This window comes from Malus sylvestris, chromosome 6, assembly GCF_916048215.2.
Source record: "Malus sylvestris chromosome 6, drMalSylv7.2, whole genome shotgun sequence".
In the NCBI taxonomy this organism is placed as follows: Eukaryota; Viridiplantae; Streptophyta; class Magnoliopsida; order Rosales; family Rosaceae; genus Malus; species Malus sylvestris.
Window position 1 is genome coordinate 32,068,658 of NC_062265.1, and position 19,654 is coordinate 32,088,311.

The following is a 19,654-nucleotide window of genomic DNA, read 5'->3' on the forward strand; positions in this document are numbered from 1 at the left end:
CAGTTTATTGCAGGGTGTGAAGAAGTTGGCCAGTAGTATTTCAGGGGTGGCAAACTAAATGTCTGCCTGAAAACATTAAGAACAGCGTTTTTTCGAAGAAATGACAGGAGCATGTTTTTTGCGACGGTTTTCGAGATATAGCAGCGGTTTATTAACTTTTAGCGATTAAATTATTTCCTAACAAGGGTAAAGGTTTTAGTGGCGTAAAGTTTCGTCGCTAAATATGTTGCTAAAAATATTTTTATTGACGATTTTCATACCGCCGCTTTTAAGTTTGTTGCAAAACAAACTTTAACAGCGACTAGAAGACCGCCGCTAAAAATCGGAGACCTTGGGCACTCTCTCCTGCAAAAATTATTACAACGGCTTCAACTCACATCACTAAATCCTTCTCCACTCTGTATACGTATCCATATTACATCAAAATATCCATAACACTATCAAATTACATGATATCAAGCTCACAACACACTTGAACTGGGAAAGAGTTTTCGTATAAGCCACCCCTTGTAGACGTCATCCGTTTTCTCCAATAAATTTCACTTCCATAAACATACGGGCTGAACATTCTCTGTGCACCTTTCAGCACTGCATCCAGCCAGCCGCTGTACCTAAAGTTCCCGATATTAGATGGAAATCCGAAAAGCTGTTTGCTATCGAGTCAGACATTCATTGCATGAGAAACAGAACGGTAGACAAATTTATGGAAAATACCACATCCACTAGATAAATTTTCCCTCTCACATTTTCGGTACAATTTGAAATAACAGTCGACACAAGCTTTACAAAGACGTTACTAAAGTTACATGCTTTATAACGAGATGAAGATCAACGCTCACTCTCTCTTCTACGATAGCAAAAAGATTACTATTGTTGTAGTTCTTCATCACAAAGTGGAGGCTGCCACCAAATTATCTTGCACAAAATACTTCTCCTTTTTTATCATCTACGTTTAATTCTAAACGTTCTACATCTACGTTTCTAAACAGTTTAGTTTCTAAACGTTCTACATCTACGTTTAATTCTACCTTATGTTATACCCAATGCAGAGTGCACACTTTGTGCCATATGAAATCATCAACTTAAATGCTTAAACAACATCCCAAAGAGAGTCCAATAAAATTTTCGAACCTCCCAACCACAACATGTTTGCAAGATAAACCGCTTTTATTTGAAAACAAAAAATGCCATTGTCTGAACATACAAGTTGCAATTTGACAAGAAAATAAATGTTAAGCAATTTCATTCCTTTTGAGAGCACACACAGTTGAATTCATAAAAGCTATGAACCAAACAAGGTGACAGCTTCAGATACATACCCTTTATGATAAAAGAGGGTGGTTGTACCTGTATCTGTTTACCCAAAAGAATGGAATGCTTCCTGCAGAGATCTTTGACTATTTCTGTAACTTATCAAAATGAATGTATTGCTGCCGACCAATGTCACAATGCTCTTTCTATGGTTGACAATTTAATCACACCCGGTTAATATTCATCAACTGTTCCCTCATCGATACTTCAGCTTCGAATGTCCAGTGTCACCCAAATGCATATGTAACTTGTTTCTGTCATCATAAAACCATCCAAATACAACTAATCAATATCTAATATCATGTATAGCAGCAGTACATAACTGCCAATCAGATGTCAAGGCCGATCACCAGAAGTGGAAGCAACATTGCATCAGAAGAAACATAATTACCTTGATTCGAACTCCTCTCCACATGTATCACATACATTGCCAGTATTCTTCGATGCTCCCTGCTTGATTTAACAACTGTTAGATCTCATTAATAATAAGTACCAAAACATATTATGTGGAAAAGTTAAATATCCAATGAGACCTAACCGTAGTTAAATAAAGCACCCGGATGTAACAACTAACAAAAAACTTCCGATAATGCATTTTGAACATACAATACATGCAGTTAGGATATAAGCATTCAATCTGAGTTTCAAGGTTACAAACCCAACAAGCGAGTAGATTATACACATTATGGTATTTGGTGAGGCAGAAAAGCGAATTCAGAAAGCAAGAACTTTACCTTAGCTTTCTTCCCTTTAGATGAGTTCTTTGATTTGTCGTTTGCCTCTTTCTTCACTTTCTCTTTCTTATCGACCGCTTTGCTTGAGCTCTTCTTCTTTCGTGCTGACAGTTCATCCCCTTTATCAATACTCTCATTTTCCACAACAGAATGAGATGTGGATTCCTTCATAGTTGAATTATCTTGTTCATTACTCTCCTCATTCTGACCACCGTTGTTTTCACTTTTATCAACATTATTAGCTTCACCGCCATTCTTCTTACTCCTCTCTTTCCTAGCTCCTCCTTTCCTTCTTGCACTCTTCCGGTTATTATATTCCATGAACTCAGCATCATCGTCATCATTCTCCACACGAATATCGTTAACCAAGATATCCTCAGGTTCAACCCTAAAGGATACCTTTTTCTTACTCTTTCGCCCGGTCACCATTGCTTCGAGAACATCCATTTCATCTTCATCTTCCTCACCATCCAACCCAACTGCCTCGTCAACCTTTTCGCTCCAATTTTCACCACCAAATTTGCGCAACTCATCCTCCTGATCACTCCCTCCTACCCCATCTTCCTCCTCCCCAATCTTCAACCCCTCTCTAATCTCCTGATCTAATTCATCAACATCGTCAAGCTCACCCCTTTCTTCACCCTCTCCCTCCAAAACGTCTTCATCATCAACTTCAAGCTCTTCATCCCCAACTGACTCCTGAAACTCTGCAATTTTATCGCGATGCTTCTTCGACTGCTCGTGATTCTTCCACTGCTTCTCACTCTTAAACTTCTTCCCACACACCACACAATACAATTCCTTCCTCCTCCTCTCCTCCTCCTCGTCCTCCTCCAATTCCTCAACCCCATTGCCTCCTTCCTCCTCCTCCTCCACTTTCGCCCACGCCGGCTCCTCATACGCCATAGCCCTCTCCAATTTCTCCTTCTCCAACTTCTTCTTCCTCTCTCTCTCCTCCTCGCTCTTCCTCACCCTCTCCTCCTCCTTCTTCAGCATCATATCCATCACCCTCTTATCCCTCTTCTTCACAAAATCCGCCAACCCCCGCACCGTCTCGTTGAACTCTCTCTTCGCCTTCTTCCTCACCTTCTTGTTTTCCTCCTCCATCAGCCTCCTCGACTTCCGGTTCGGACCGGCCAACACGTCATACATGTCCTCCCAGCAAAAATCCATCACCGTACAAAAACCTGCCCAGTAGTTGTAAAACGCGGTGACCTGCGCGTACGGACTCTCTAAATTCCCCATCGCTGGAGCTTCACGCACGGTGTCCAACCCTAACCCTAATTTCCTAGCAAAATTGAGCTCGTTGGCGTAGATTTTGTCGAAGACATCGGAATATACCTTATAAAATCCGCGGCCGGAGTTGGAGTAGCCGGAGAATACGGTGGTGGAGAAGAAGGGGAAGAGATTAGGGATGCCGGAGCCGGAGGCCGAGGCGGCCGATCCGCGGTCGGAGAAGAGGATTTGGGAGCGGTGAGAGTCGTACCAAGCTCGCTCTTTGGGGTCGGAGAGGACCTCGTAGGCATGGGCCAGCTCCTGGAACTGGGCCGTAGCTTCGGACTGGGACAAGCCGGACTGGACTAGCTTGTCTGGGTGGCGCTGGAGAGCGAGCTTCCTGTAAGCCGACCGGATCTCGTCGGCGGAGGAGTCGCGGGGGAGACCTAAAACCTCGTAGTGGCACCGCCTCTCCGACGCCGCCATGTTTTTTCAGATGTTTGCCCAAATCGTGGAATTTTGACAGCTCCCCGTCTTGAGTTATACCAAGGGTACTTATGTCTTTGTATGAAAGGACACGGATAATGTACGAAGTCCCGCTGAGATTAAGATTGGATGAATCGTACAACAAACTCAAAGGCTCAAACCCCTAAAAAAATCGACAATTTATATGACACGAGTACATTTAATTTGCATTATATATTTAGTGAAATAAACATGCGTAGTTAAAAACTTAAATATCTTATTTTGTGGGCGTGGAACGTCAACATGGCTTTCATATCATGTGGTGTATATATTTATATTTGTAAGTGAGAGATTTGAAGTTGGCACTCTCTTCGATTTCTTTGGGGTGAACCAATACAGAATTATTATGATTGGTTGATTAGTGACCTAGTCTAAATTTCTAGCATGAAATATTTCATGATCTTTTTTCTTTGACGAACGATAAGATAATTACACTAAATTCATTTAAACTACGAAAATGAGGAGATTCGAACTTGAGTCCAAGGAGTGCTTGAGCAAGAATAAGAAATCTCAAAAAACAAAATTGAAGGAGAGGATCGATAAGACGACACTAACTCCTCCATGTAAGAATCGCATGGAGTAGCAAGTGTCAAAACAAAAGTTTTGATTGAATTCTAAGGAATGACGATATTGACTTGTGGATCTCATATTCAAGGGTTATAGTCGATTTTCAATTTCAGAAATCATCTTGCTTGGATGGGTTTCGTAACTCGTTCTCCCTATATATAAGATGTATTTATTCTACATGAATTGAACGTATAAATACTCCAATAACTTATATAAACTTTAACCTTAGCATCTTTTGTGTAGTATTTTCCAATTCACACTACAATCGTTTCACTCGCACACAGCTTCCTACCAAACACCCAAATACACACTTCCTTATTCATCTTCCGACGAGTTTTACACGCCGGAAAGCATATCACGCGGTACAAATTAGAAGAATGTTACAGTTACTATACTGATGCAGCAGCGCAGGCAGCGTAACGAAGAAACAATACTACAAAATAAAGTATAATCTCGGGCTGAATTAATCCAAGGAACGTATCAAGTCTTGAAAATTGGAAACAAGCCAATCAGCCTTTGCTGCAACAGCCTCACGTAGTTGAACGCCAGCATAGCAAATGAACAAGTCAGCACCTCCGGGCTGGCGTGCCTGGATGCAGAGACAAATGATATTAGATGAGAGTTTCATGTGTAAGCTTAACCAGCCTGAAAGAGTTCTCTTTAAGTGACAGATCGTACATGAAATAATCCCGATCCTTCCCTTCTTATGCCCGAGAATATCAGACTGGTAAAGAATTCTTATATTTCAAGGCTCGTTGAGCATGATTATGTTTTAGCTGTTACATTTAATAGTATGCGAGAGGCGGAAAACAAAAACACAATTTGCTTAAGGATTAAAGTTTGGACGTTTGAGTGAATAATTACCTCGAGATCAGTCGCACCATCCCCAATCATGACTAATTCCTTGTAATTGTGAGCCTGGAAAACCAGTCTTAATCAGCTTTGGCAACATACTTGACAACGAAAACATTGAGCAAACCGGTAAAACCAACCTTCCTTATTTGTTGGACGGCAGTGGCTTTTCCACCACTCCTTGAAGTGGGCTCATTTTTGTCAAACCCCAGAAACTCTCCGGAAGTTCCAAACAGTAGTTGATTAGCAAACACGTTTTCAGTTGGTATATCAAGAATAGCCGCTACAGGCTTCAGAAGAAATTACTTAGTATTAAACATTGTCAGTTCCAAACAGTATATAGCCGCTACAGGCTATATACTGCCATGATAAAAGAGATAAAGCAAAGTAGCAATATAACAAAGACACTCGTTAAGTTATTCAACAGCATACTTTGATCATTTGACGGAAGCCTCCAGAGACCAGGTAAACGTCGGTGCCTTTAGCCTTCAGCTTCTTGACTAACTCAACTATGCCAGGAGAAAGCCTACATAGAATTAACACCATGACTAGTTTCAGAAAATTTTTGGTCATCAAATTGCCAAAAGTACAAATAATAAGCAGACCCTAAATCACTTCATTTCTACGCTTTTACCAATATCCTTAGAAGTAACTATTAGAAAGTCATTATTTGGCTTAACAATCCAGAAGCAATCTTTGTTGTCGGTAGGACAGTTTAGAATTTGGCCATTATACTCAACGGCTTGGCTTGAAAGAAGTACACCAAAACTTCTACTCAACTTCAGAATTCCAGGTCAAGGACACTTACAACGTACATCTCTCTCCCTCCCCCTCCCACCCTCTGTCACTCCCTCTAATTCCCCCTTTTTTATGTCCATTTTCAGAAACCTGAATTTGTTCTGTGCACAAGAAATCTTCAAACAGTGCAACAGAAGATTTCAAGTAAAAACTTTTCATGTTTAGATATGACAGACATGGCAGTCGACATTGTCCCAAGCTGACAATGTTATAATATAAATAAATAGACTGGGGAAAACAATAAAAGCAATGGATAGCCCGGTACAACGCACATACTAAGAGGACAAACTTTAATAGCACATAATCGAATCTACTTAACCAAATAATGTGTTTGTTTGCTGTAAAGCAGCAGCTCGCAGCAGATACGAAAGAAAATAATCCAGGATTACAGCCCTATTCTTTATATGATATCATGTGAATATCTCGCATCCATCTTTTGTTAATAATTGAAATATTTTCATCCTAAACTAGTCCTAACTTGTGTTTTCAGTCTATAAAAAGCACAATAAGTTTAACAAGACTAAAAGGCATGCCGAAATTAAGCAAACAAGAAGGCAACATAAACTAAAGACAATTAAAATGAAGCCGGCATGCAGTCAAGACAATTTAGAGTCATCATACTTTGCGGGGTTCTTTTCGAGAAAATCTTGAACTTGAGATAGGGAAGGTTTGAACAAAGATAGTCTAGCAGCCAAAGCCTCCTCAAAAGGTACCGAACCACCCATTGCCCTGTCAAGGATAAGAACTGCAGTCAGCCGAAAATCCTAGAGTACGGAACAAATGAAAGGAATTCCAGTAACAACTCTAACCTAGCAGTCCATTCTGCAACAGCCTTTCCGGCTCCACAATGTTCTGCAAGTTCATCAATGCCCTCATCCAGGCAAACCGTGCTATCCACATCGAAGCACACCGCATTAGCATTTCTCCATACATCAAGAACCTCTATAGACATTAAAACAACAACCATCACCCAAGGCCACATGGCTCTGAAATTCTCAAGACTTGAACTTAACTTAGCTCTTTATTTTCTTAAATCTCAACTGTCAATCGATAAGCTCATACTCAATTATTCTCCCGTGTCTGAACATCAACTTCATACTTATTTTCAGTGTATCGATTCGATGATCCCAAAAGAAATACGGTCACGCTTTCTACCAACTAAACGTAACGTTTCTAAGACAAGTTTTCTACTCCCACAAATCAAACTTACCATATTAGATACGCATTTTTTACTCAAACAAATTATCCACCGGATGCAAATACAAGTTCCCAGATTCAATCAACCACATTACCTTTGGATGGTAGCCTGTTGCCAGAAGGGCTCAATGTGGCTTCTAATGGTTGAGCTGAAGCAGCAATCGAGTTCCGTAATTTGGGATGTTGTCTCATTCCAACTTGTCCTCTGTTTCGATACAAACGTCTTGTAAATAGCACTGAAGATGCAGAAACAAAAGAAAGATGCTTCTGCCTCAAATGAATACGAACTGGAGCGACTCGCGACGATGCAGCCACCAATCCCTCCATGAAGATCTGCACCCAACAAATCATCAAACAATAATCATAAAGAAATATCCTTTAAGAACCAAAACTTGAAAACATAAATGGGGAAGAACACAAAAAGGGTAATTGGAAATCACCGTTGCTTTGTTTCTGAGATCCCTCTTTTGCTGTTGATTTTTCTGGAACTCCCTCCTTCCCACCCTTTCAATGGTTGGTGGGAATCTCTGTCATGTTGTTGGTGGTGGTGGCGTAGTTTCTGTCTATGTTTTTGGAAATGGGGTGTTGCGAGTTTAAGCCCAATGATGGTGGGTCAAGACCCAACCCAACTTAGGTCCACAAGATGGGTCAGCCCAACTAACCCAGTATTTTTATGGGTCAACCCAGTCCAACTTTACTTAAGGATGGGCGCGGTGCGGTTCCACACCTAAACCAGAACCGAAACCGAAAAATATCAATGGTTCGATTCGGTACGATTTTACTTAAATTTATTACTAGAACCGTACGGTTCAGTCTACTCCAGTCCGGTTCGGTTCTTGCCGGTTTACGGTTCCAAATACTAAGCGTAAATGGAGACAATATAACATTTGATAGTAGCCTTACTCAATTATTGAAATAGAGTTGGAAGACAGATACCAAAGAACAAATATAACAGTAAAACTAATTAAGTGGGAACCGAGAAGTAGCAAAACCAAAATATGTAAAAAATCTCAAGTATAAAAGTAAGGAGCATGCCAATAAAACATAAAAACCCAGGGCATGCCGCATACACATGGAAGAAGCATTGCACCTCATTTCAGCAATTATCTGTATCAATAAGCCCAAATGATATAAGCTAAGGAGCATGCCAACTACAGATTAAAAAAAAAACCACATAAGCTATTAAATACCTGCCAATTTGTTTGAAATGGCAGAGAACTCCCAGACTCCTCCAGGTTATTCCCTGAAGTTTGTTGTTCAAGGGGAACTCCAGCAAAACTAACTTGGTGAAACAATTTTTCAACCTATTATACCATGTCATGTGTGTATATATATAATTTATTTATTTATTATTAATAAAACGGTTCGGTTTGGTTCTGGCCTGTTCTTATTCATTCAAAACCGGAACCGGAACTGGTTTGAAAGGTCCGGTTTGGTTTTTGACTCAAAGTTGACTTTTCCAGTCAACACGGTTCTTTTCGGTTTTTTTATATGGTTCGATGCAGTTTTACGGTTTGGCGGTTTTTATGCCCACCCCTACTTGTAATTCTGATTTTGATTCTTATCGAAAGATGGCTCGTTTGAGTCTACTTTTTAAATAAAATACTTTTACTCATGAGTGTTTTTGCTAGAGGTATTTTTATTAGACACGCATCGATTTTTATTAGAAGACAAAGTGTTTCGTGAAAAATTACTTGATTATACGAACGAAAAGCTAGAATAAGTTTTATGTAAAAAATAAAATTGATATTTTGAATGAACAAACTACAACTAAGTTCTTTTTTTTTCACATCCTAATCTGGCATGAGTTATATGAGCAAGATCTTGATCCGATCTGCTGTCCAAAATAGTCAGGCTAATTGTGTTTATTTTGTTCTGTATGAAAGCATATATGGTAATATGGGAACATGATCCTCTCTATGTTCCTTTCATCTGGATTCTCTAGATCCTTCAGTCATGTCCGTTCAATCGAAAATCGAATGGCTTGGAAGACGATCCTGTTTGAGGCAAGGTTGCGATTGATGGCTTCATGGCTCACGACCCTATTCAAGGAAGGAGAAGAAGCTGGGATGGCTTTACGGCCCTACTCAAGGCAAGACTTGCACACGATCTTGAAGATCCAGAGGATCTGGATTGAAGGGATTCGGAGAAGATCCTTTCTGGTAATTATGCATCTCTAGGGTGAAATGCATGACAACAAAGGATTTTTTTTTTTCTATCACCTTGTTTTACTATGAGAAATGGGGAGTCGAATACACGTCCTGAGGTAGTGCAGCAATTAGATGCACTCATGAATCTCTTAACCAACTGAACGACAAATTTTATGCTTAACAACGAATAATCTTTAGTTAATGACCAAAATTAGCAAATCCCATCTGGTTGGTTGAAGTGGAAACTTTGTGCTGCAAAGTAAAATTCTATCAATTTCATATAGTTGATGGATCAAGTAATTTTTGCTAATCGTTTGCCTAATTATGAAAAAAGATAAATAAAAAAAGCCTACGTAACCAGCACACCCTTTCTCTTTTCTCCACAGAATATAACCCATATAAGGCATGCAATGCACAAGTCCAAAATAATGGAGTAGAAGGAAGCTGCTGGGCAAACATGACCGCTATAACCAATTATTCTCCTAATCCCTTTCTTGCATGGTGAATCAAGGCATTTTCATATGAATTTGGTGAGAAAAACATGCACATTGAATAGAGAACTCCGACCGGCTGGACGGTCAGACATTTTCGTAAGAGATTAGATCCGATCAGGACCGCGAAGCTATCAATCCTCTCGATTCCGCAAAGCCCGACATGACAAGCGTTTCAAATTGTTGGAAGAATGCATGTCATGACATGCCATGCATTTTGTCCATAATTTGCGAGGCTTGTTATGGTGGGGCTGATGGCTTGTCAAGACATGTCATGCCCTGCATTCTGGCGACAACTCGCTAGGCTTGTTATGACATGCATCTTTCTAACACTTTGCCTAATATTTCGGAATAATTAAAACAAGAATGATCTAGGAAAGAGTAGACCTCAGGGCCTATTATTATTTTGTTAGAAATTAGTACAAAACAGAATGCTAGTCATATATGAACAGGTTCTTACCAGTAAGAACACGTTCATTAATAGAGCTGAAAATTAACACATGTTCTTACCAGTAATAACCTTTGTAAATTTTCAGCTTAATCATTGAACATGTTCTTATCGGTAAGAACCCTTCATATATAATTTGACACGCCCCGACCCTGATATTCCCCGAATACCAGGATAGGCACGTGCTGGCCGACACCCGAGGGTGACGAAAGCCATTAATTGATACAAAAGCTAGGAATAAGAAATAAATATGGGTTATGAGTCTAAAAACAATAAATTAACAATTTAGGAACGTGTTCAGAGCATACAACTAAACCTAGTCACTAACAAGAATTAAGATAAGATTGAATGAACAAATGAGTGGGTCCTACCCCGAGAGGACTCGAAGATGCCGCTGCGGAAGTACCTTGATGACGGGATTATGTGCCTTCATCCTAAGTCCTGAATAGGGGCGCAAAACAAGGGTAAGTGGACCAAGCTTGTATATATATATAGTACAAAAACAGTTATGAACATACTAACCCCCACAGTTTATATAATGAAAACTACTAGCATAATAAGTGATAGCTTTTCTGAAACCTCTAGCATGCCATAAAAATAATTCATATATCCATCTGCAAATCAATCTCAGAAAATTATATCAGAAATTATCTCAGCAATCATATCAGGAAGCATAACACAAGTTGTGCTGCTAGTGAGTGCACTGAATAATAATACTCCCGGCCCAATGCTTGCACCTCAGTCTCTGTGCCCGTAACCAGAGATATCTCCCTCCCGGCCCAATGCCTGTCTCCGTGTCCCTCAGCCTTTCGCTAGGGATTATTTCTCCCGGCCTCAATGCCAACACCAGATCCTCGCCCCCGGCGGCATAGTGTTCACTAGGTACGCACAAAACATAATTCATCTCTAAAATAAAACTTCGTAGCATAAATTCATCGATCCTCTATACTACGAAGAGGTGTTCGAAAGTCATTTGAAACACATTCTTAGCATCCTATCGTCATCGATGAGATAGTCTACCAGAATGAGGGTTATATAGAAAATATGATATAATGAAAATAGTTTAAAATATTTATATATCAATCATAATTAAATCATCATGCTTCCTGTAAAGTATTCCTCAAATCAATAATTCTGCAAGGCATGCTACTAAATTATGCAATTCTATAAATAAAACATGCAATTTCGAAGGTGGTCCGCTCACAGATACTCCGAAGCAGCAGAATTGTGCGGAAAATGATTAAGGAAGTCTCCACTAGCAACTTCACCTAAGCACGAAAATGTACAATTTAATAAACTACCCAAAAGATAGAATTTTAGGAAATGAAAATAGGTTTTGGGTTTGGATAGGTTAGGATCAAGAGGTGGTTTGGGCTTGAGCCCAACCCATACTCACCCACACACACACACATGCAAAGCATGCACTGCACACACACACACACTTGCATACATATATATATACATATATAAACACACACACACACAGAGCATGCATTAGCATGCGCTGCACCCACACATGCATATATATATATATATATATATATATATATATATATATATAAACACATACACACGCAGCATGCATAAGCATGCGCTGCACACACACATGCATATATATATATATATATAAACACACACATACATATACTTTCACACCAGCACACACACACACTCCCACGCATGCACACATACATTCACACCAACACACACTTGCCTATATATATATATATATATATATATATATATATATATATATATATATATACATAAACACACACACATGCACAGTCTGCATATGCATATATATATAATCACACACACGCACAACATCATGCATACTTACACACACACACACACACACGGTTCACGCACATACACACTTGCACATACACATACATACACGCACAGTATACACGGCATGCACAGCATGCTCACACACACCCACAGTTTGCATACACACACACGGACACACACACACTTGTACACACACACACACCTACGAACTCGCCGGAGTTCATCGTCGGAACCGGGTTTTTGGCATAGAGAAAAGTTAAGGTTAAAACCCTCGATTTTGACCTTAAAACCAACACAAATAACATGATTAACCCCAGAAATTTGAAGAAGGAACACAATCTTTACCTGGGTTCGAGTTTTAGCGCTTTGAAGCTCTCGGCTTCAATGGCAGAAAAACCCACGGTGCTTAGATGGCGCATGCAAGGGTACCATTGAGTTCGTTAGGTCTCAAGGATTCCAAATATATGGTTTTTGGGGTTTGATTTGTGAAGGAAGTGAGGTGAAAGTTAGAGAGAAGCTCTCGGAGCTTAGAGAGAGAGAGAGAGAGAGAGAGAGAGAGAGAGAGAGAGAGAGAAAGAAACTGAAAAAAATAAACAAAAGAGAAAGGTTCTGTGATGGGGAGTGTTTCGGGAATAGAGGGAAGAAGGGAGAGATATGAGAGCTGCCACATGGCAGTCTAAGAGAGACAACATTTCTAGATCAAAGGTTAGGATGAAAAGAGAATAAGGGACTAAATTGATAGATAACAAATATGTTCTAGGGGAAAATAGAAATAGGATGAAAAATGGGGGTGGGGTTTGACATAATTGCCTACTATGTTGTAGTAATTTCCAAAAAAAAAAAAATTAAGGCTCCAGGGTCAACTCTTTCCTAGAATATATATATATATATATATATATATTTTTTTTTTTACATGCATTTTGCCAACACTTTGCCTTCTATTTCGGAATAATTTAGAAGCGAGGCTAGTGTCGAGGAAAATAGCGATGTTTTGGCATGCATTATGCAAGGGTTAGCGTGTCAAAATGTTAGAAAAATGCATGGCATGACACGATAACCCTCACATCGGGGCACGCCAAAACATTGTTGTTGGCCCCGACATGACAAGCGTTGCAAATCGTCCGCAGAATGCATGTCATGACATGCCAAGCATTCTGTCGACAATTCGCAAGGCTTGTTAAGGCGTGCCACGATGTGAGGGTTAGCGTGTCAAGACAAGTAATGACTTGTTTAGACATGTGACATGTCATCGCATGCCAACAACGATATTTTAGCATGCCATAATGCGAGAGTTGGTGTGTCTTAAACCCTTTTTTGTAAATTTCTATCCATCTTCTCTTCTGGTCGGATTCTTTTCTTTGAAAATGGAATGGAAAGGGAAATGGTTTATGTGGGAAAGCATTTCTGTCTTTGCTGATACGAGCGCGAGAGGGGAGTCTCGACTGAGGGGATGGACGAAGGAAGAAGTAGAAGATCGCCTCTGCTTTCCTCCTCTTTCTTCCCTAGTCGTTTCATACACTTCCCTTTCTTCCCTAATCGTTTTATACACTAAACGAATAGTTGAAAAAATGTATTTGGATGTCAAATACAGATAATATCTTTCATGATATTTCAGGTAAGCACGCATTTCGCTCGACCGCACTCGTTCAACATCTTCTCAAAATTAGCAAGTAGACACAAAGAAGAATGGATTGGTGAGAACTACGTCAAATTCTCAGCATATAAAAAAGATGAAATATCGAATTCCAAACCAAAACTACTAAACAAAACATTGATTGAAAATTTAGTCTCTTGGACGGGTTTTCCACTGCGGCCCATCATCCGTAGCAAAAGAGTTAGAGAAAATGCGCACCAAAATTTCCACCAAAACCTCCACAAAATTTGTATGTCAAAAAGGAGAATTATTAGAAGTACAATTTTTTTGCAACTTTCAACCAAAAAGAATATAGACGTTTTGGAGAAATGTCGACCGTTGTACCAAATCCACCCAATTGGATGGTCCCTAAGAATATAATTGCCTTACAAAGTATAAAATCGCGAACAAAATCTCGTTTAGGAAACATAACACGCATGGCTTCGATCGAGAAGAGAACCTTCGCCATCCCTGAAATGTTAACTTGATTACAAGCCAGAGAATGAAAACATGAATACAAGTTTATGAAATCGAGCATGACCGAAGCTATTGCAAAAGAGATTCAAGAAAACAGTATCTGAGAAGAGAAAGCATGAAACGTACTTCGAAGAAAATGAACAGTTACAATGTATACAATCCTCGCTCGTTTAAGATGAAGTTTTCACATGCAGTGCGGAACTTAAAAAGAAGAAAGGAAGCCCAGAACCATCAATTTAAACCATCATTGATATAATTTCTAGTTCCCAGAGATTGAACCTGGAGTAATTATTAGAAAAGTAGCAAAATACCTCTCGAAGGTAACATCTTAAACTTCATAAACACATTTTTATTTCGTCACCATCAGATAAACTTAACCCGACAGGGCTGACGCTCCAGATATAATCTCAATCAATTCGGTGGTAATAGATGCTTGACGAGTTCTGTAACAAATAACCACATAACCAACAAAGATCAGTCGTTTATGGTGGAACACGATATTAAAGTCGTCATATAAATTAAAAAATGTCTACAGTAAAGGATTAGCTAGGACTTCGAAGAAATTGGGGGTGGAGGATAAGGGGACCTGTTATAAGTGAGTGTGAGGCGATCAAGCATCTCTCCAGCATTTCTGCTTGAGCTGTCCATGGCAGACATCCTTGCTCCTTGCTCACTGCAAGCATTCTCCATCACCGCATTGAACATGACCTGCCCAAAGTATGAAATTCTTCTTTATGAATAAAAGGTAATAAAATATATTCACTTATAGAGACTACTCCAAAACCAAAAGTGTCAATCTTAGGACAATACCGCAACAAATGCAATTTGACGTTAAGTATCCAACCAGGTCAGTGGTTTGATTAACAAATAAAAAAATACGAAGTCTCTAACCTCAATGAAAGGACTTACACATGAAAATTGGAACTCTGACAAATTCTGAAGTATCTCTGACTTTGTCTCACCACCTTCAATCTCATAGGAATCTAGGTCGCCAAGCTTTCCACCAGCTTCAGACTCTCTCTCCACAATCTATATGAACATCGTATCAAATGCCCAATACAACAGAACATGAATTGAGTGATAAAGAGGTGCAATAACTGGACCGAAGCATTCTTATTACCTCGGGAGATAATACTGTAGACACAGTTGGCAGAAATGAGACGACTGACTGAAACTTGTTGAAGACGATTCTCAAAGCATCAAACTCAACATTTTTCAAAATGTCATCAGCTATGACAGATACCTGAAAGGACAAAAGGTACACGCAATTGATGGTCAGAGCTCATACATTTGATAATTAATATAATGAATAACTGCCACATTAATAACTTTATTCATATAAACCTGGCAAGATAACTCATCAAAGAGAATTTAATAGGCATCAACAAGTATAAAGAAATGTGTGCTCTCATCTCCAAGAGGCTCTTTAAACCTATTGGAAAGCTAGTTTAGAGAGCCAAGCTAAGGAAATTCATCCCCAAATGACTCTTTAAAGGGCTCTTTAACTTAACAAAATCTCTTTAACTTAACAAAATCAATAGTGGGTCTTTAAGTTTAGGGAGGAGAAGGGAGAAACTAACAAAAGCCTAATTTTGAAACGAACATTAAAACTCAATACTCCCCCTCCTAAAAGCTCTATAGTGGTTATTAATAAATAATTTTTTTTTCAAAACTTGAATAATTAATAAAACATTCAGAGTTTGTTAGAATAGAGAGGTGTTGTAGATGCTAAGATCAATTGGGTAACTAAATTAACTTTTTGATACTCTTTACTAGCTAATTTAAACAACATTTAAAAAGCTCTTGGAGGTGCTCCGCTTTTACAATATTGACAGCAAAAAAGTCAACATTTGATCACTAATCATGTTCGTAAGGTCAAATTGAAATTTTAATGAAAATTTGATAATGCATTGCATAACAATTAATTTGAACAAAATATAAGTCATTGAGACATTAAGCTTAAAATAATGTCAATAAAACTTAACAAAGATTAAAATAATGTCAAAAAAACTTAACACCAAAGGTTGACATGACATGATAAACGATTTTTACTGGATCCCCTATCACTAAAAATGTCATGTATGAAACGCAATTAAATACTGAAAATATGAAAGACAAAATAAAACAAATACGTTGCTAATGTCCCACGTAGGTTGGTCAAGTGTGTGTGTGGTTCTTTAAGCAAACACCGCATGGGCTCTCTTTACTCAAAACATACTAACCTGGGTGTAGTTCAAAGGGTTCTTCTGCAACTCAGTTATGCATAGCTCAATGTCCTTCTTAGAGTCACGAATCAACTGAGCCTTTGCCTTTTCCCCCAAAATGACATATTTTGTCTCTTTTTCAGGACCTACAATAGTTTCATGGAAAAAAATATTAATGTGCATAAAATATAAACTTAGCAGACATCAGACTAACAATCAGCTTCCAAGAAATACCAGCGTTCAACTTGTGCAAGGCCTTGCTTATCTTGACTGAGGTAGAGTTAATTCCACCACATAAACCTTTGTCAGAAGAGACGGTAACAATAACATCCTTCTTAACGCTGACGCCTATCATGGAAAAATAAAATACACAATGAGGGAACTTACAAGAATATCAATGTACACAAGTGGAAAGCAATGAAACTGGGGCGAACTGGGGGACAAATACGAGAATATCAATGTGCACAAGTACAAAGCAATGAAAATGGGGCGGGTTGGGGGACAAAGAGTTAAAATACATATCCGTAAAGTACCCATATTATCAATAAAAGGAGCACAGTGATTTCAATTCCTCAGTTGCACTAGGACTTTGGCAAGCGGAACAGTCCATTAAGCATTCTAAAATAAAGAAAAATTTAAGAAATACTGGTTGCAACTAACCTATGCAACTAGATTGAGTAATGCTGTCAAAGATGCCATGTCTTTAACAGGAATAAGCAAAATGTAAAGAAACAAAATAACTTATATAACTTGGCCTATGAAGATTACGCTGTTAAACATACTGGGAGTGTCGCCAAGAAGTGCTGTGAAAGGCTGCCACAGGCCACGAGAATTTTCAGCTTTAACTTGAATTGCTCGGAGCTTTGAGGCTGCAACCATCTTCATTGCCTTTGTGATCTTCTGGATATTCTTCACACTCTTCATCCGGTTTCTAACTGAATATACAAAGTATTACCAATGAACCACATCACCGTTTGCAAAGCAGGGAAAACAGAAATAAAATAGGAAAAAAATAATAACTAATTCATGATGATTGTTCTTACCAATTTGAGTTGAAATTGAGCGCACTCCCAAAGGTACTTGCTCCCTGAACACCAAACCAAGTAATTTAGTTGTCGAAATGCAGAAACAACAAAAAACGATAGCGAGACATCCAAACATGGAAATGAAATCAAGCGAGCATGATGATCCAGAACTATAGTTGACTTTCATAGATGCACCAAACATATCCCCTCCTACATTTCTCTTGTTAATCTAAACGATATCGCTCAGCCCTATCCAAACAAATTAAACCCAAACAACATCAACAATTTTCGCTCACTAAATTCTAACGACGGATTGGCGGATTCGTGTGAATTATTACTTTCAGCCTTCCATACAATCCTAACATCTGCAGTAGTATCCTTTTAACAAATTCAATTATCCACTTGTTATTCACCGAAAAAAATTCAGTAATCTTAAAGGTTCTCACTTTGCACAAACAAATTAAATCACTCCCTAACTTAAGCTGAGCTTTCATTTCTTCATACATATATATATATACCAAAATCCATCCTAAATTAAACTTTCCTTTATCAATTACTCAATTTTTCTCGGCATCCAAACAGACGGCAATGAAAAACTATAATGCAAGCAAAATGATAAGAAATAAAAGTAAATAAAAAACGGCGGATTTGGATAGAGAGCGTACTCGGCTGGGATGATGGAGGATCGGACGGCGGCCATCGGATGGGGAGAGATCAAAGGGGCGAAACGCCTCCCTTCTCGTCTGAGAGCAGCCATCGCCATGGATTTGGGGATTGGTGGTGATCGGAGATTGGAAACCCTAGAAACTGGAAGTTGGGATCCGAATGCTTCGGCTTGTAACAAATACAGCTGCGAGCTCTCAGGCGTCCGTTTTCACTTTTCACTTTCTCTCGCTTCGTTGACAGCAGGATGCGATGCGCGTGCGAGGTTGAGGTTTCAAACGACGTCGTATTTTGTATATTGCTGAGTGCTGACGCTAACGCAATTAAGCAAGGAAAAAACTCGGACTTTGGCCCAATAGGCCCGGCCTGTCAAATCCAAAAACTCAGGGTCCGATTTCAAATTTTCTAGGCGGTGTGACGTATTTTTAATTTTTGTTACATTCGTATTGCTAGTTAAGTCAATGTCCTCGCTTTTTTATATTTAAGTTCAAATTTCTCTTCTCGTAGATTGTCGTAATACCAAATATCGCTTGTATAGAACAAACAGTCTTAAGGAAAATGTCTCATTTGGATGGAATGTTGGGGTGACTTGTTATGCCTTAAAAGGTTTGGTTTTGGCATAAAAGTTTAACTACGAAAACACTTCTTAAAGGTTTCGATTAGGTACTAAGAAAGTTGGGGAGGGGTCAAACGTCTTAGGTTAAGGCTCTCGCATGCTAAAAACACAAGGGTGTTAGGTTTACATAATATGTATGAGTTGTTAATGGCTACATATGCATTGAGAATTTAGCTTATGTCTTTGTATCCAAAGAGGGAGTGGTTGTTTTTTGTGGTAACTAAGAAGTAAGAAGTAATGAGAGAAGGAAATCGATCAAATTTCAAATGTTACAAAACTAATTATACATACACTTGAAACTGACTCAGCTTTAGGGCACCTTGTTAGGAGTGCGCTACGTCTCGATGTGCTCTAGAAGCTGACTTACCAAGGTCGTCTGCTGCGCAAAGGTGTTCGTCAAATCTACAACCTGCTAGGGCGGTTTTGGTTAGCCATTACTCGATGTGCTCCAGAAGCTGACTTACCAAGGTCATCTGCTGCGCGAAGGTGTTCGTCAAATCTACAACTTGCTAGGGCGGTTTTGGTTAGCCATTTGGGGTGGAAGAGCTCGACTGGTAGGCATCTCCATAAGTGGTGGTGTGTCATCCATTGCATGGAAGAGGAAAGAATTATTCTGAAGATATTATTAGTTAAATAATATATTGGGATTATCTTGTAGTGTCCAAGATTGGATGGGATTCTCATTCATAGCTTGGTTGAGTTAGTCTTCAATTGGAAAAGTTTAAAGATAAGTTTTAGTGATGAATTATATCTTTAATACCTTTGAATTTCTCCTTGTCATGGGCATAAGTGCTTGATGAGGTTATAGTCAGCAACTTAAGTCTTCAAGAGTGTTGTGCGTGGATTAAATGTGGGGTTTGCCAATTAATGAGGGCATTCTCGTTATTTGCTGGTAGAAGTTCACATGTCAACTCCAAAAAATTTCCACACTACCGATCATCCTCCTCCTTTTTA

General features: G+C 39.1%; 3 protein-coding genes and 1 long non-coding RNA gene across 8 annotated transcripts; all 4 read right to left on the bottom strand.

Annotated features, from left to right (window-relative positions):
- Positions 1-373: 373 nt before the first annotated feature.
- On the bottom strand, positions 374-3,806 carry LOC126625891 (DNAJ protein JJJ1 homolog). Of its 3 annotated transcripts, none has more exons than XR_007624500.1 (4): positions 2,046-3,806; positions 1,703-1,761; positions 1,348-1,565; positions 374-605 (listed from the first exon to the last, which is right to left on the bottom strand). XR_007624500.1 is itself a non-coding variant. In XM_050295010.1 (3 exons), exons 1-3 carry the CDS (start codon positions 3,744-3,746, stop codon positions 1,508-1,510), a joined length of 1,818 nt encoding a protein of 605 aa, XP_050150967.1. In that variant the 5' UTR covers positions 3,747-3,806; the 3' UTR covers positions 1,149-1,507. The 3 variants fall into 3 exon arrangements, 1 of the variants encoding a protein (XP_050150967.1); XR_007624499.1 differs by having other exon boundaries at positions 374-611; XM_050295010.1 differs by lacking the exon at positions 374-605 and having other exon boundaries at positions 1,149-1,565.
- Positions 3,807-4,535: 729 nt separating this feature from the next.
- Positions 4,536-7,767, bottom strand: LOC126627187 (phosphoserine phosphatase, chloroplastic-like). Its single transcript, XM_050296625.1, has 8 exons — positions 7,640-7,767; positions 7,295-7,532; positions 6,812-6,944; positions 6,624-6,731; positions 5,637-5,730; positions 5,345-5,494; positions 5,217-5,270; positions 4,536-4,941 (listed from the first exon to the last, which is right to left on the bottom strand). The coding sequence occupies exons 2-8, from the start codon at positions 7,524-7,526 to the stop codon at positions 4,816-4,818; spliced, it is 897 nt and encodes a 298-aa protein (XP_050152582.1). The 5' UTR covers positions 7,527-7,532; positions 7,640-7,767; the 3' UTR covers positions 4,536-4,815.
- Positions 7,768-10,543: 2,776 nt separating this feature from the next.
- On the bottom strand, positions 10,544-12,636 carry LOC126625682 (uncharacterized). The gene is made up of 3 exons (XR_007624444.1): positions 12,428-12,636; positions 11,493-11,556; positions 10,544-10,729 (listed from the first exon to the last, which is right to left on the bottom strand). It is a non-coding gene; the product is annotated as an uncharacterized LOC126625682 (long non-coding RNA).
- Positions 12,637-13,939: 1,303 nt separating this feature from the next.
- Positions 13,940-18,315, bottom strand: LOC126626620 (ATP synthase subunit gamma, mitochondrial-like). 3 transcript variants are annotated; one of them, XR_007624744.1, is made up of 10 exons: positions 18,087-18,315; positions 17,440-17,483; positions 17,179-17,331; positions 16,631-16,744; positions 16,415-16,542; positions 15,313-15,435; positions 15,102-15,221; positions 14,779-14,900; positions 14,504-14,635; positions 13,940-14,186 (listed from the first exon to the last, which is right to left on the bottom strand). XR_007624744.1 is itself a non-coding variant. In XM_050295994.1 (9 exons), exons 1-9 carry the CDS (start codon positions 18,182-18,184, stop codon positions 14,566-14,568), a joined length of 972 nt encoding a protein of 323 aa, XP_050151951.1. In that variant the 5' UTR covers positions 18,185-18,315; the 3' UTR covers positions 14,294-14,565. The 3 variants fall into 3 exon arrangements, 1 of the variants encoding a protein (XP_050151951.1); XR_007624745.1 differs by having other exon boundaries at positions 13,940-14,198; XM_050295994.1 differs by lacking the exon at positions 13,940-14,186 and having other exon boundaries at positions 14,294-14,635.
- Between the last annotated feature and the right edge of the window lie 1,339 nt (positions 18,316-19,654).

Coding starts and splice junctions, on each gene's coding strand:
- LOC126625891 (XM_050295010.1), bottom strand. CDS start 3,746: ATGGCGGCGTCGGAGAGGCGGTGCCACTACGAGGTTTTAGGTCTCCCC. Junction 1,762..2,045: donor CTAAAGGGAAGAAAGCTAAG/GTAAAGTTCTTG, acceptor TAAATCAAGCAG/GGAGCATCGAAGAATACTGG. Junction 1,566..1,702: donor GGAGAGGAGTTCGAATCAAG/GTAATTATGTTT, acceptor TTATGATGACAG/AAACAAGTTACATATGCATT.
- LOC126627187 (XM_050296625.1), bottom strand. CDS start 7,526: ATGGAGGGATTGGTGGCTGCATCGTCGCGAGTCGCTCCAGTTCGTATT. Junction 5,495..5,636: donor GCTTCCGTCAAATGATCAAA/GTATGCTGTTGA, acceptor TTTCTTCTGAAG/CCTGTAGCGGCTATTCTTGA. Junction 5,271..5,344: donor CCGTCCAACAAATAAGGAAG/GTTGGTTTTACC, acceptor CTGGTTTTCCAG/GCTCACAATTACAAGGAATT.
- LOC126626620 (XM_050295994.1), bottom strand. CDS start 18,184: ATGGCGATGGCTGCTCTCAGACGAGAAGGGAGGCGTTTCGCCCCTTTG. Junction 17,332..17,439: donor CTCAATTTCAACTCAAATTG/GTAAGAACAATC, acceptor TTGTATATTCAG/TTAGAAACCGGATGAAGAGT. Junction 14,636..14,778: donor CTCACACTCACTTATAACAG/GTCCCCTTATCC, acceptor TATTTGTTACAG/AACTCGTCAAGCATCTATTA.